The sequence below is a fragment of the Ceratosolen solmsi genome, unplaced genomic scaffold (genome assembly GCF_000503995.2).
Source record: "Ceratosolen solmsi marchali unplaced genomic scaffold, CerSol_1.0 scaffold10, whole genome shotgun sequence".
Lineage (NCBI taxonomy): Eukaryota > Metazoa > Arthropoda > Insecta > Hymenoptera > Agaonidae > Ceratosolen > Ceratosolen solmsi.
The window spans coordinates 25,986,652-26,001,117 of NW_011948412.1; the positions used below are offsets into that span (position 1 = coordinate 25,986,652).

A 14,466-nucleotide genomic window follows, 5' to 3' on the forward strand; every position below is an offset into this window, starting at 1 on the left:
TTTCTATTACATTCCAAAACTAAATTTACAGTAATACTTTGTGTAAGTGGATCATATTTCAAATGTTTTATTTTAACATTACTTCATGATTGAACATTTGAATTCATACTAGTAAATAGTTTTTGTTTATATAGTAATATTTTATAACATATCAAGTGCTTAGTTGCAGAAATTGACTGGATGATAAATGTACATACTTTAAACATCGAAAACCTACATTCAACGTACATAAAATTATGGAACATAGAATTCATATTGGAATGGATGTTGATGAAATGAAATCGCCTTTATTAAAAAAACCCAATTCAAATTAATATCATATAGAGTATAAAGAATTGTATATATATATTAATTTATAAATTTTGTTTTTACAAGGAATTTCAATTTTCATTAAAAGATTCATATAATTCTTAAATAAAGTTTTAAATATTTATATATGAAGTTATGAATTATCTTTGTAAAAAAAATTATTAATAATAAATAATTGATAATAAAAATAAAATACAAATGATTAATACAATGATTTCGGAGACGCCTTCATATTTAACGATAGACTAATGCAAATTAAAGGATATTTATGTGAACGTCATTCTAATATTTGAAAATAGCATTGGATATACTGTAAGCATTGCCAGATTTAGATTTTAACGATCGCTAACGCTTATTATGCAAATAATTCAAGTTATAAATCACGTTATGTTTAAGAATTGCATTGATTAATGCAGAAAAGTGAACTCGTTGCTTGTCAGTACTAGTTTCGTCTTACTTAAAAAGGAACTCATAAACAATGATTTAAAGTTGCTGCAAAACAAAAAGTTGACGAGTAAGTTGAAATGTCATTTCTTTAAATATTTTCTGTATTTTCTGTGATGACATATTTATGCTATTAATATATTTTATAGAAAATGTTACAAAATCATACTTTGAATAATAGTTGCGTATCTATCATTTTCAATAAATATATAAATTTGAAAGAAAGTATTTTAGTCCTTAATATTATTAGAGAGAGAATTTCTTTACCTTCTCTGAAACTAATTAAAGTATTTTTCTTACAGAAATTACATGCCTGAATTTATAATTTAGAACATTGAGGAAGAAGTATATTAATCGTAACGGGACTAATAGGATCAGATTAAATAATGGCAAGGCTGTAACAAAGTTTTTGTCACTATTTTAATTTCCTTTATTGATGTTCGTTCATTGTGTAATTATTGCCAACGTAAATGAAATGCACAGTATAATAACATACATCCTAAAAGTTCTTAACATTTGTATTACTGTTTTTTTTCTTAAAGCGAATACTAAAGGAAATAAGTAATAACTAAATTGAAACCTCACTCGAGAGATTCAATGAAGTGCATCGTACCTTCATTTCCCAGTTGCAATCGTCAAATCTCCCGTACATCGATGTGTTCAGGTATTTCCTTTTTTCTTTTCTTTTTCTTTTAATTTTTTCAAGTCCACATCATAAATCGTCGGATAGCCGCTCAATTTCCTCGACAAAGAAATGCATATCGGCCTCGGTAAGTCCCGAGTTTTGTAGCACCAGCCGGAAGAAGTTGGGCTGTCCTCGAAGTGGCTGGTAAGTGATGAGCATCGAGCCCTTCTTTACCATTCGACTTTTGATGATTGGTGCCATGTTGTGCAGTGCTTTCGACAGCTCTTCATCATTGAGATGTCTTTTCGAAGGTGGCACGTACCTGTACAGACAGATAATTATAGATCATAAATGATGTATTGGCATTCTTTGTAGATAATGCGTGCGGATAGAAAGTAGGTTGCCTACATTCGCTTTTATTACTCAACTGAAATTCTTTATTTTAATCATTTATTTTAACAACAATGTTTAAGATATTTTCTGATAAATTCCATGCAATTTATGATCAAACGAAGGAATTTATGCCAGAACGATTTTTATCATATTGTGCTTTATTAAATTAAAATTCCATAGAATCCAATTTACTTCTTCTTAAGATATGAAAATACATTAAAAAACAACCATATGCCAGTCTCGCGTTTAAATTTCAAAGCATAGAGATATAGGATTAAACTAATAATTGTCCAACTTGAACTTATCTTAGATCGCGATTACAAAATCAAATATATATTGTCAATCATTTAAAAGTTAAATCATTTAAAAACTATTCAAATTAGCATTTAATAAAAATTTATTAAAATACATTATAATTGCACATATTTTTAATATGTTTATAAAATTATTGACAATTCAGAAATTTAAGCTAAATAAATTCTTTATTTTGTTTTTCTGATTTTTCATTTTATTTATAAGCCAGTATTGAATAAGATAATTCTTCTATAAAATACAAATATACAAATTTTGTTACACAAATATAATAGATGATGCATACATCAAATTATAAACACACTACATGTTTATTAACAAGTGAGTATATACAAAATTTTCTCTTATAATGGTATAATGGATAAACCAAGAATAAAATAATAATTTTTACATCTTATGCACAAATTATCACACGATAGTTAATCTTATTAACATTAATATTCTATTAAAAAATTAAAAGCTTTTTGCGTAAATTAATTTTATTTATTACTACACAAGCTATTATTATGTGTATAAAATTTTAGATTAAATTATCAGATAATTTTGTCTATGTAAGTGTTAATACTCGAGTGTTGAAATAATTAGGGGGGACGCTCAATTGTTCGTTAATTTATCGATGATGTCGATGTAAATAAAAAGCCCGTTAAGACAATCATCTAATTTAACCAACAGTAGTTTTATTTTATTATTATTATTTTTCTCTTTTAATATACTCGCCGCTAAATTCAAACCTAAGCTATAGTCTAACCTGAAGCAGACGTTGGTGCATTCGGGCTCGAGGAGGAGCTTCCACCCGAGCCTGTGTCTGATGAGGCCGACGAAGTACTTCGACAGTTCGAAGAGTTTGTCCACGTGCCTCTCGAGACCTTCGGTGCCCTTGGCCTTCCACATCAGCCAGAACTTCAAGACGTCCGCTCGTCTGCCGCACTGCACGTGCTTGTCCCCGGAGTCGTAGCTCGTGTCGTAAAATTTGTCCTTCTGGAAGAGGTATGTCGCCTGCGAGCCGTGTGCCGACTGCAGCAGCCCTTTGTGTCTGCAGAAGTCAGTTTTCGTATGGCACTTTTATTAATATTTGGCTGCATAAGGCCTTAACGTCGAAAAGCTTACACGATTTTGCTTCGAGCGATGAGCGTTTATTCGATGACTCTGAGTTTGGCGCGCAGTGATGTGCCAATAAAGTGAAGCCTCTTCCAAACCACTCTCATTCAATCTCAGATTACGGAACTTTGGATTTAGAAATCCATTTTTATTCATAGCTGGGGCAACATTTCATAGGCATTTCGATGTAAAAATTAACCGATACTCATTCAATATAATTAACAAGCATTTATTTCAATTATTTGAGATTATATAATAAACCTCGACTTAACACTTGATATGTACATATACCAGCTTTTCAATCAAGTTAACAAGAAAGAAAATAAGAAAAAATTCAAATTAGAAAACGAACGTAGGCGTAATATTGTTAAATTAATTGCTTCTTTATTGCATAACTAAATGCAAGAAATTTGAAATTGTTTCGATTATTAGTTGTCAAGTGCAATGAAAAATGAGGGCAATTTGTAGCGACGAAGAGTTTGATGCAAAGGCGACTCTTAAAAAATTTGATTACTAACAAAAGCGCAACATAAGTAACTCTTAATATATAATTGAAGGTAATAGAAGTTTGGCGTGCAAAAGTTAAAAGACTGGTGCTCAACCAATTCTTAGAGAAGCGAGACAAGTTTGAGCAGACGGAGTAATTGCAGCGTGATAAATGATTGAAGTAGGCTCAATCACTGACCTCGTGAGCAGAGTCGAGCATTGCTGCGGCGCGGCGAGTAGCTTGTGAGGATTCCAGGTGACGCTGTCGGCGAGCTCGACGCCGTCGAGAAGCGGCCGCTGCTTCCGAGACAGAAGGGCGCCACCACCCCAGGCCGCGTCCACGTGAAGCCATATGCCGCGACGGCGGCAGAGAGCTGCGAGTTCGCGCACTGGGTCGAAGGCGCCGAGAACGGTCGTGCCCGCGGTCGCAGACACCATCAGAGGAAACGCGCCCTCCGCCTCCACCTCGGACAGGGCGCGTTCCAGCTCCTCCACCCGCATCTTCCCGCGCTCGTCCACTTCCACGGCTCGTACATTCTCTGTAGTTTTGCCCATCATGAGTAATGACAGGCATTGATGCAGCCCCTTTCGCCATTATCTCCAAGGGCACTTAACTTTGGGGTCTTTCGAAAACTTAGTTCACGCATTATTGCTTGCCAGAAGTGATTTTACGGGCTTCGATACTCTGCACTTTGGGCACAGTATATGAGGAGGGGAAGGACAACGTTTTGCCAATGCGTTTTCAGAATTATCACGAGAGAGCAGTCGTAGATTCAAACGAATTTTACGAGATAAGCAAAGGTTGGTTGGATGGTAAGCATAAGTGGCACGCGGTCGGCGTTAAAGAAACTAGTGGTAAATGACGGAGCTATTAATTTTTCGTCGCGATAAAATTACGATAAGAACAAACATCAATGAATTGTACCGCTGCCTATGCCGAGGAAGGCCGCGAGCTTCTTCACGGAGTAATGGGCGTCCTCGGAGGTGAAGATGACGAGCTTCGGCACGGAAGCCAGGCCCTTCTCCTTGATGGCGGGAAACATCCGATGTCGTGCCAAATTGATAGCGTAGCCGTTGGCCATTGAGCCGCCCGGACAAAAGATCCCGTCCCCGTCGCCGTCCTGGATATTAGGGAACTTGGCTTAGTTTATGGTAAATTATAGGACAGTAAGGCCGCGCTATTTATTGTTTAGCAGCTGATTATTCTATTGACCAGTCAATGGAAATTAGTCCTTTTTAATCGAAACTAATACTCGATTATAATTGTAAAATTTTTACCTTGAAAAAATGATATTTAAGAGACTTGCATTTACAAATGATTATTAATAATAATTCTGACATTTTATTAAATATTTATGAGTGTGTTAAATTTTGTATTTTACTTTGAGACATCAAGAAAAATAATTAATAATTTTCTATAAGGTAGTTATTTTTTTTTTGTTTTTGTTTGTATTATGGACATCGAGCATCGTTTAACACAATACGAAATATTTCACTTTTCGTCCGTGTTAATACTATTTAGGAACTTCGCACATTTGCCCTCAAATAAAATAAATTAATTCCATTGAAATTACATTCCAATATAGGAAGGATTTGTTTACTTTTGGTTCTTGTTTAAATGTCGTTTTTCCGTTTCAATTTATTTCAACTGCAATATGTTATCGGCAAATTCTGGAATATGTAATTATTTTAATTATTATCAAACGAAGTGAAAGCAAAGCATTTGCACATAGACACATACTTCAAAATCTTTACGGTCGTTAAATATTGGATCAAGATTAGTAATAGCCAAATTATTATATTATCATTGCGCTCGTCCGCCCGCCCACCCCCACCCTCATGTCAAAACATATAAATAGAAAAGCGACGTTTAACAATAAGTGATTGTTCGAAGCATGGTCAAACTAATTGAAGTTCTATTTTTACTTAATTTTAATACAAAACGAGATAGTGAATAAATATGACGCTACCTCCAGTGCATGCAATAGCGGAATCCGGCGATGCAGAAAAATTCAGTCAAGTAATTAGCGCGATTATATCGATGGTTAATATTAGTCCACGATCCGTCCAAGTAAGTCAAAGGAACCAAAATCGATTTTAAAGCGTAATTAGGTCGTCGTCGGATGCTCGTTGTCATTAACCGCGTTACCTGCCAGCCTAGAATCAGACGCATATCCCGCAGCACGGCCTCCTCCATGAGGGAGAATACTGGCGAAACCTCGTAGGTGTAGACCGAGGGATTGAGGGCGTCGGTGAGCCACTGGCCGACGAGACCGTAGGGATCGACGCTCGAGTACAGCTGGTTGACGAAGTGCGGATGTCCGGTCTTGACGCTGTAGCGTATGACCGCGGCCACGTGCCGCAGCAGGTCCTCGTGGCACTCGCCGGAGCTGCGAGCCGGGAAGTCGATGATGGATGGGAGCGCTTTGGGCTCGACCCACTCCACCACGTGACTCTTCCGTGAGGTGCCCTGGAGACGCGGCTTTCCTCATTATTATGGCGGCTGAGCGGCCACAGGGAGTGACGAGTGGCTCTCGGCCGAATCGATTGGTCGTGCGCTTACAACTTTGCTCGCTGAGCTTTCGGCCCAGTGCTTCTATCTGCCTTCGGCGGCCTCTCGGGCCCTCATATCGAGCGCCGCTCGGTGGATTTATGGGTGTTGTTGCGAGTTGAATTTTTTATTGATCAATCCGATACTTGTGCCGATTGGAATGGCCAGTGGACCAATCGGCACGGACAAAGGCTCGGACCTATGGCTAAGTGCCGCAATACGATTGTCTCGCAATGCTGCTCATTGTATAAACGATTTTCAACATTCTAACTCGTCTTTATAGACTTCTAAGTCACTCGTTTATTAATGAGTATTATGTGTTTAAATTTTATCAATTTTCGTAGTGATTAAGAACGTATAGCCAATGCGATAGTCAATCCGATTTATTCAAAGACATGTTTCGAGGGCCGTCCGTCAATGCGGCTCATGGCTAATTTTATAGTTTCATCTTGTGTGCTACTTTAATTGATTTAGATTATCGAAGTAAATGTAACTATCAAGATAATGCAAATTTAATATCAAGGGAAATTGAAATTTTCTCAAATTTGAATTATTAATGTACGTAAGTGTATATTAAATGGCTTGTCTCCGTATGTAGATGAATTATCGTCTAAGAGTAATATGTGGTCTTACTATTCAGGTGAAATTCTTTATATTTTTTCTTATTTTACTTTGATCTTTTTTTTTCTTTTTTAAAAATATTTATTAAAATGTATTTCAACTATAATGATGGGGAAATCAATAATTAATGTAATTTTCATTGTTAATTTTAAATTATTCAATGCATGAATAGTTTTAGATGAAATTGTATGTTCGCATGTCAGGTGGATTTTTAAATTTCATAGGAATATAAAAAAATTGCTTTTGCCTCGCTACTATAATTTGCTGCATTTAAATAAAATATATTTACGACGAATACATTTTTATAGTTAATATACAAGATTAATCTAACGGTGTTTCTTTAGATTGATTTACATGCAATTCTAACATAATATAGAGTAATATCAAGGTTTCTTTTTAATTGACTCGTTCACATTTCAAATTAAGTAAAAAATCTACACTATTTTAATTTAATTTTTTTTTTAATTTCAAAAGATTCTTTTATGTGGAACTTTGTGAAAAATTCAGATTATTCATAAAAATTCCTTCGTATGTTTGAGATGTTATGATTATATAATTGCATTGAAAAACACTTTTAAAACATTGCTGTATACGATTTTCGACACATTAACAAAATATCATAGGAAGCGAACTTTTCTGCTTCAATAAATCCTCAGTACTGCATATTGAGTTGCACTAAAATTCTCAACACTTATATCTTAATAAATAATAAAAGCAAACCTATTGATATTTCATATTTATACTTTCATATTTGATTCCAAGATAATTTAGATTGCCAATAGTTGTTTAAATTTTGCAATAAAAAAATCTTTGATCTTCTATTAGTCACGCGAAATGTATTGTTGTATATATACTTAAAAAAAAAAGAATTATATAGATTTGAATTTAATGCCAATGAATGAGTGATCGGCTATTATCCAACGGCAGGTTCGAAATGCATTTGTATACCATATTACGTGGCATATAATATGCAGTGCAGCTAAAGTTTGCGAAACTTTGCAAATTAAATCATAAATATGCAATAATCACAGAGGTAGCGGTGTAAAGTGAAGGCTCAGAAGATTGGGCTAAGCGACGCATAAAAGTCCCAGTGCTGCAACGAAGCAAACGCCATTAACGTGTGTTTTCATTATCACTGCAACTGAATTATTTCGTAAGCCGCTCAAAGATCTAAGCGCAAACGGACACAATGGAAAAGCTAATAAGCTCGTCCGGGAATGTCCGGAGCCCTTTCAAAAGGCTTCTGAAAAGAGTCTCTTCCCTCTCCATGGAACGGAGGCGAGAGGGAACTCGGGACATATTTATTGAACGTTAAACAATCATGTGGTAGTCAAGTGCACGCCTTATGGCCACGTGCACGTGCGTCTCTCCGCATTTGCGTCTACCAATTAGTATATTGCATATACACCTAACTTTCCGGCTCACTACGTTTTCATTCATGTACTTGCTTTTGCAGTGCTCGCCGAATAATTAGTCATTGCCCTTTTTGCTGCTTTCCCCCGTTGCGACTAATATCCCGGACTTTTTACTTTCATTTCAGTGCGCGGATTGCGTGGCGAGGGCGGGTGTCGGTACGAAAAGGGACAAGCAGAGGCGTCGGAGAGAACAAATGGCTCTTTGCTAAAATGCTGCATTCGTAATGATTTTGAACGAGGGGCTATGAAGTAGTTTTGTTTTTTATCCCCTATTATTCCCTCGTGCACAGTTATTAAGACGGCCATTTAACTGTAGAAGGCGCCGATTTCTCATTGTGTTGCAAGCGCTTAACCGCGGCCTCCTTCAATAAAAATTAATTTCTTTCGAACGCCAACATTATTCAGAGAAGAATAAGAAAGGGAAAAAACGAAGTGACTGTCAAGCAAGAGGTCGAGCGAATCTCTTTAATAATGCATTAGCGTATGCCTGAGAAGAAGTGAAAAAACGTGGCCTCGTTATGCCTTTTCAAGTGGCTTATTATCCAATGGATGGAGCTCCTTCTCAATGAATAACGAAACCATCGACCCTCGCGGTATTAAGGACGCAGTCCGTTAAGTTTCGCAAGGGAGACTCACCTCGAACACGGCCTCTCTTAGGATGATCTCTAGGGCGTCGCGAATGAACTTTTCATGTTTGACTCTGTCTGGGAGACTCTGGAAGTCCGTTTGACCCGCATCGATCTGCCCGAAATCCTCATCGCTTTCTACTACGGCTTCCTCATGTTGCTCGTAACTGAGGGGTGAAAAAGACTTAAGCATCTCTCCTGGATCTACAGTTCTTGTCCGCTGCTGCTGCTGATCAGTCTCAGGCATCTTCAGCTTCTGGGGGACTTGGAGGTTACTTGTCGTCTGACTCGCTCTCGACGAAGCTCTGCGCGTTCGAGTGCAGCCACGGCTTCCTTTATACGGGTAATCCCACCGCGAAAGTGCAAGGACGCGACAATATCGTAGCACGTAGCTGCATATTACCAAGCGTTTCCTGCTAACGGAAAAACGAGAGCGTACAAGTACCAACTGTTCTCGCTAATTGTTTCCCTTTACTCCCTCGCTCCCCGCCCCTTTGTCCGGCACTTTTCATAAAACGCAATTTGATCTCAATGATGTCTTTCTGAGTTTGTGGTGTTCCATAATCTAATTATTTACTTGATTCTGTCGAAGCGGTAGGGATTTTTTTATTTATGCTCTTGTTGCCGTTTGCTTCCATACTACTTGAAATATGCTTGATCTATATTAATACGCCCATAGTAATAAATAAAATAATAAAAGGTAGCATTTTTTGGTATATCTCTTTTAATTTTTATTTGGCACATAATACAAATTTGTTCAAAAGCACAAGTAACAACAGTCAATTTGTATAAAACCTTTCTGAAACATTATTTCATAAGCTTTTCATCACTAAAAAGTAAATTTCAATCTGGATTTAATCGCCATTAAGTGCTTTTCCTACGTATGTTTGGAAATTTTTTATTTTTCTAAAATGCATTTACAATATTAATTCATTTAAAAATATATGGTATTTACATATTATAATTTAGATTTTGAAATTTGTCAAATTTGTAAATGAAAAATTAGAAAATAAGATAATAAATAATTAGGCAATTGTGCTTAAAAAATTACTCAAATATTAATGATCTTATATAAAATATTCATTTCAAATTACATACACATAAATATTTTACTAATATATGAAGGAATAATTATAATTTAAAAAATCTTTTGGAATTACTTAATATTTTATATGCAGTATAAGATACAAGTGATTTTCATTTTTTTCGTAGTGTATTTTGTATATTAAATTATTTAAGTAGTTTTATAATCAATATGCTTTTGATCATAATTGGAAGCTAATAACTTTAATATTTATATGACACTGTAGTTACTTGGTAGACAAAAATTTCTCATAGGATAAGTTGGTCATATTATTAATCAATAGTTCATAAAATTTCTTTGTTCGAAAATTCTTATTATCTTAATTATTATCTTAATAATGAGCATTATAAATCGTATACATTCATAATATTATCATTCTTTAAATTTTCTGCCAAAATACGTAAGATTAATAAACTAAAAACTAATAAAATATAAGCATAGCTAATAATACATAAATTTGTGTTCACCTTGATAATCACTTAAGTATTTGAAGTATAATGATATTTATCTCACATTCTTTTTCATAATACTTAATTATATTTTTCGTTCTTTAGCTACTATGAATTATTACAAAATCTCTAAAGATTTATTGGTGTTTATTTGATTTTTTATTTTAAACTGAATTTTTTAGTAAACGTATATTTTTTATTATTTTTATCAATTAGATAATAAAAACTATCATTCATTTATGAATCACCTCTATAAAGTTTGACTAATTATTTAGATATAGGAGAGATCGATCATTTAATAATAAGGTAATATAATCGATAAATTTATGTCGTATAACACAGATCCTTTTATAAGATCTCTTTTGAACATAAATGTTAACTTTTCTAAATATATCATAAATAAATCATAATTGGATATATAAACTCATGGATAAAAGGCGTAGTAAAATATAAAAATAATTTTTTAAACTTTTATGAAAGCATTCAATCTTTTTTCATGACAAATTATACTTCTTATTATTTTTTTAATATAATTTTTTGCATTTCTATTAACTATCGATATGATTCACGAAATTTGTGATAATTTCCATTATCTAATAAATATTTTATTTAGATCAGAAAAAAATATATTTTTTTGTTATAAATTTGAATTGATACCTATCAAATATAATATTAAGTTTTCATATTCTATAAAAATAAAAAATACTAATTTGGAATTCAAGCTTATATTTTTTATGAAATTTGACTTTATGACTATAATTTGGAATATCGATTAAATCGATATATTTTTACAATTAAAATTAATTAATAAAAATACTTACGTATAATATTTTAAACATATTTTTTCAGTCTTTATTATAGGATCTAAAAATTCTAAGATAGTAACTCAATAATTATTCTTGTACATTAATATTAATTATTATTTCATAATTTTCCATTAATAATTGCATCTTACACATCGATGATTATAAGAATTGATATTGTAATCATAATAAGAACTTATGTGCATTATTCGATATCAGAAAATCTTGAGTGGAAAACTCAAACTTAAATTGGCTTATAAAAAATTATGTAGGTTAGTATCCTTTTATTCATAAGATTGGCAGAGATTATACTAAGAAATGAATTAACGTGTAAAATTTAATAGAAAAATGAAAGAATTGATGTTATATTAAAAAATTGATTTAATATGTGTTGAATAAGCTATGCTTATTTATTTAAGATATAATGTATATTTATAATAATAATTAATGCGTGATCAAATATTCTTGAAGAATATTTTACATTCAAGAAAACAATCTTAAATTTTTATGATCTATCTGACTTATGTTCGATATTATGATGATGTTAATATAAAATTATGACTTGAAAAATTACTTTTCAAAATATTTCACTTCGTATGGTATATTTAGTTTCTTCTAAAAATTTAAATCACTCTAATTCTCTAACTGAATAATATTATGATTATAAATTTGGATGAGGTCTTGCATAATTAATTCTTTGTAATTCACGATCTTTATATGATGTGTAAAAACGATATTATATAATGTTAATCATTAAAATTGAGAGTTATTGAATAAAATTACACCATTATGAAAAAACAGGATTTCCCTTTCAACAGTAAAATTATTTTATAGCTTATTTTTAAAAAAAGTTATATGAGTGTATTTATCTTGAAATGCATAATAGATTTAAAGTGATTGAGGAATGATATATTATTGCAATAGAAATATGTTTACTGTAAATTTTTGTTATTCTACGTTAACATATTACAATTATTAATATGAGGATGTGACTTTTCATATTAAACTTTCTTCGTAAATATTCATTTACATTAATTTAAATATTCAAGTTTATTACAAATTTTAATTTCGTAAATATATTAAATTTTATCTATGTATTACAACAAATTATATGAAACAGATACAAATAAATTTCATTAATCTTTCGAACGTCAGTTAGTTTATTGTTATTAATGAATAATATATAATTGATAAATAACTAATTAAACATACCTTGTGATATGACGACTTTGATATTAATTGTACAAGCAAATTCAGAATCTGTATTTATTATATATTTTATGAATTCATCGCATTAGTATATTGAATTTATTATATTAATATTGGTTATTTTTAAATTTCACATAAAGTCATTATGGTATATTTTAATTATATTAGTATAATTTATAATTATCTTGAATATCTAGATTAGTTACTCTGTCTTTATCGAAATAATGCACATATTCTCCCGGCCTTTTCAAATTTGTTCAAAGATTTCGTCCTTACATTTTTCATTTGACAACTATTCTTTTCTTATATATGTAATAATTTTGTTTTCTTTATTTTCTTTTTAATATTATTAAGAGTTATCGATAATATTTGATAATTAAATCATTGTAATGAATAAACCGTTAAAAATTTATACAAATCAATCTATACAATTATATTTGCAATTATCTAAACGATATTATTTAAATTTTCAAGATTAAAATATATTAAAATCGTCAAATTCTATTTAATATCGTATTTTTATTATAAAATTACGTCCTTCCGTTACTTATTGTTTCATTCTTTCATTCATTATCCTGTTTGTATTGCTTATTTCATTAATATTATTAGTTTTAATAGTATTTTCACATAATTTATTAATTTTTGTGTGTATATGTATAGATTAGAAATTTTTAAATACAGTTTATTTTCAATTTATAAATGATCAATAATAATTGTAAAAAATTGATCAATGTAAATTTTTAATCTTCATTGTAATAAAACTATTACTCTTATTTTTTCATCATGTAATCATTATGTTAACTATTGTAAGAATCTAAATTACCTAATATTGAATTACCATATAGCATTCCATTTATTAATTTTCATTATTTATCTTGTAGTGTACATTCATTAACTATTTTTCTAATACATTAAAATATATATGCTATAATAATATTAACAGTTAAATAATGAATTTCATAATAATTCTATTTTCTAGATTACATAAAAATTGCATGGAAAAAGTTTCTTCATTTTTATATGTTATAAAATATAAAATTGCTCATAAATTATAAATTGTAATAATCAGTATATTAACTTTTTTAGAAAATCATTTATTATGTTAGAGTTGATAGTACATTATGCTAGAATATCACGGAATTAAAATGATATTATAGATAGTTATTATAGAAAATTATTGAATTTATTCTTTTTACTTTTCATGCATAGCATATTTTATTTTTTAAGATTATTGTTTTAATTAATAAAGAAAGATTAAATTAAAATTTGAACATTTTACAAGCCAAAATATCAATTTAAATATAGTATAATAATTAAAACATTAGGAAAACATATTATATTTAATTATTAAATAATATTTATATATTATTTATTTTAGATAATTGTTTATTTTATAAAGTCTATATTTTATAAATAAAAGATAACATTTATGATAATGACTAAGTAATATAGACAGCTACGATAATAATCACTTGCATTGAAAGATCGATAGCTTTTTTTTATAATACAATTTGCTATTTAATATATATATATATATATATATATATATAATTAGAAGTGTAAAAAAAACGTACGGCTTATATTTTTATATATTTCAATAAAGCCCGTTATTTAAAATTAAAAAAATTTTACCATGAATCAAATTATTTTTCAATTTCACATGTCATTAATGTTTTTTTAATAATTAACATTATCGACAATAAAATTAAAATAAAGGAATAAATTCAAAGTATATATATTTCAAGATAAATTTTAAATGCATAAAATTTAAAAAGTCAACTATCCTTATATAAATTTCCAATTTAAACATATTATGTGTATAACTGAGAAGTATTACAATTTATATTATATAAGAATATTGTTTTCAAACATAACTAATTTTATTCTTTTTGATTACACTATTTCAAGATCGATTGAAATTAGCGTCTAAAATTGGGTATAACCAGTTATATGAACTTTCTGTATTCCAAGTTATGACTAAAAAGCTATTTCTTTTTATAGCATCTATGTCGTAAAGTCTATGGAAGTAATTCATTACAAG

General features: G+C 30.8%; 1 protein-coding gene across 1 annotated transcript; it reads right to left on the reverse strand.

Annotated features, from left to right (window-relative positions):
• Nucleotides 1-1,449: 1,449 nt before the first annotated feature.
• Nucleotides 1,450-9,106, reverse strand: black (glutamate decarboxylase-like protein black). Its single transcript, XM_011500984.1, has 6 exons — nucleotides 8,891-9,106; nucleotides 5,817-6,137; nucleotides 4,593-4,788; nucleotides 3,867-4,206; nucleotides 2,832-3,116; nucleotides 1,450-1,700 (listed from the first exon to the last, which is right to left on the reverse strand). Exons 1-6 carry the CDS (start codon nucleotides 9,071-9,073, stop codon nucleotides 1,466-1,468), a joined length of 1,560 nt encoding a protein of 519 aa, XP_011499286.1. The 5' UTR covers nucleotides 9,074-9,106; the 3' UTR covers nucleotides 1,450-1,465.
• Between the last annotated feature and the right edge of the window lie 5,360 nt (nucleotides 9,107-14,466).

Coding starts and splice junctions, on each gene's coding strand:
- black (XM_011500984.1), bottom strand. CDS start 9,073: ATGCTTAAGTCTTTTTCACCCCTCAGTTACGAGCAACATGAGGAAGCC. Junction 3,117..3,866: donor TGCTCGACTCTGCTCACGAG/GTCAGTGATTGA, acceptor TGACTTCTGCAG/ACACAAAGGGCTGCTGCAGT. Junction 1,701..2,831: donor TGCACCAACGTCTGCTTCAG/GTTAGACTATAG, acceptor CTGTCTGTACAG/GTACGTGCCACCTTCGAAAA.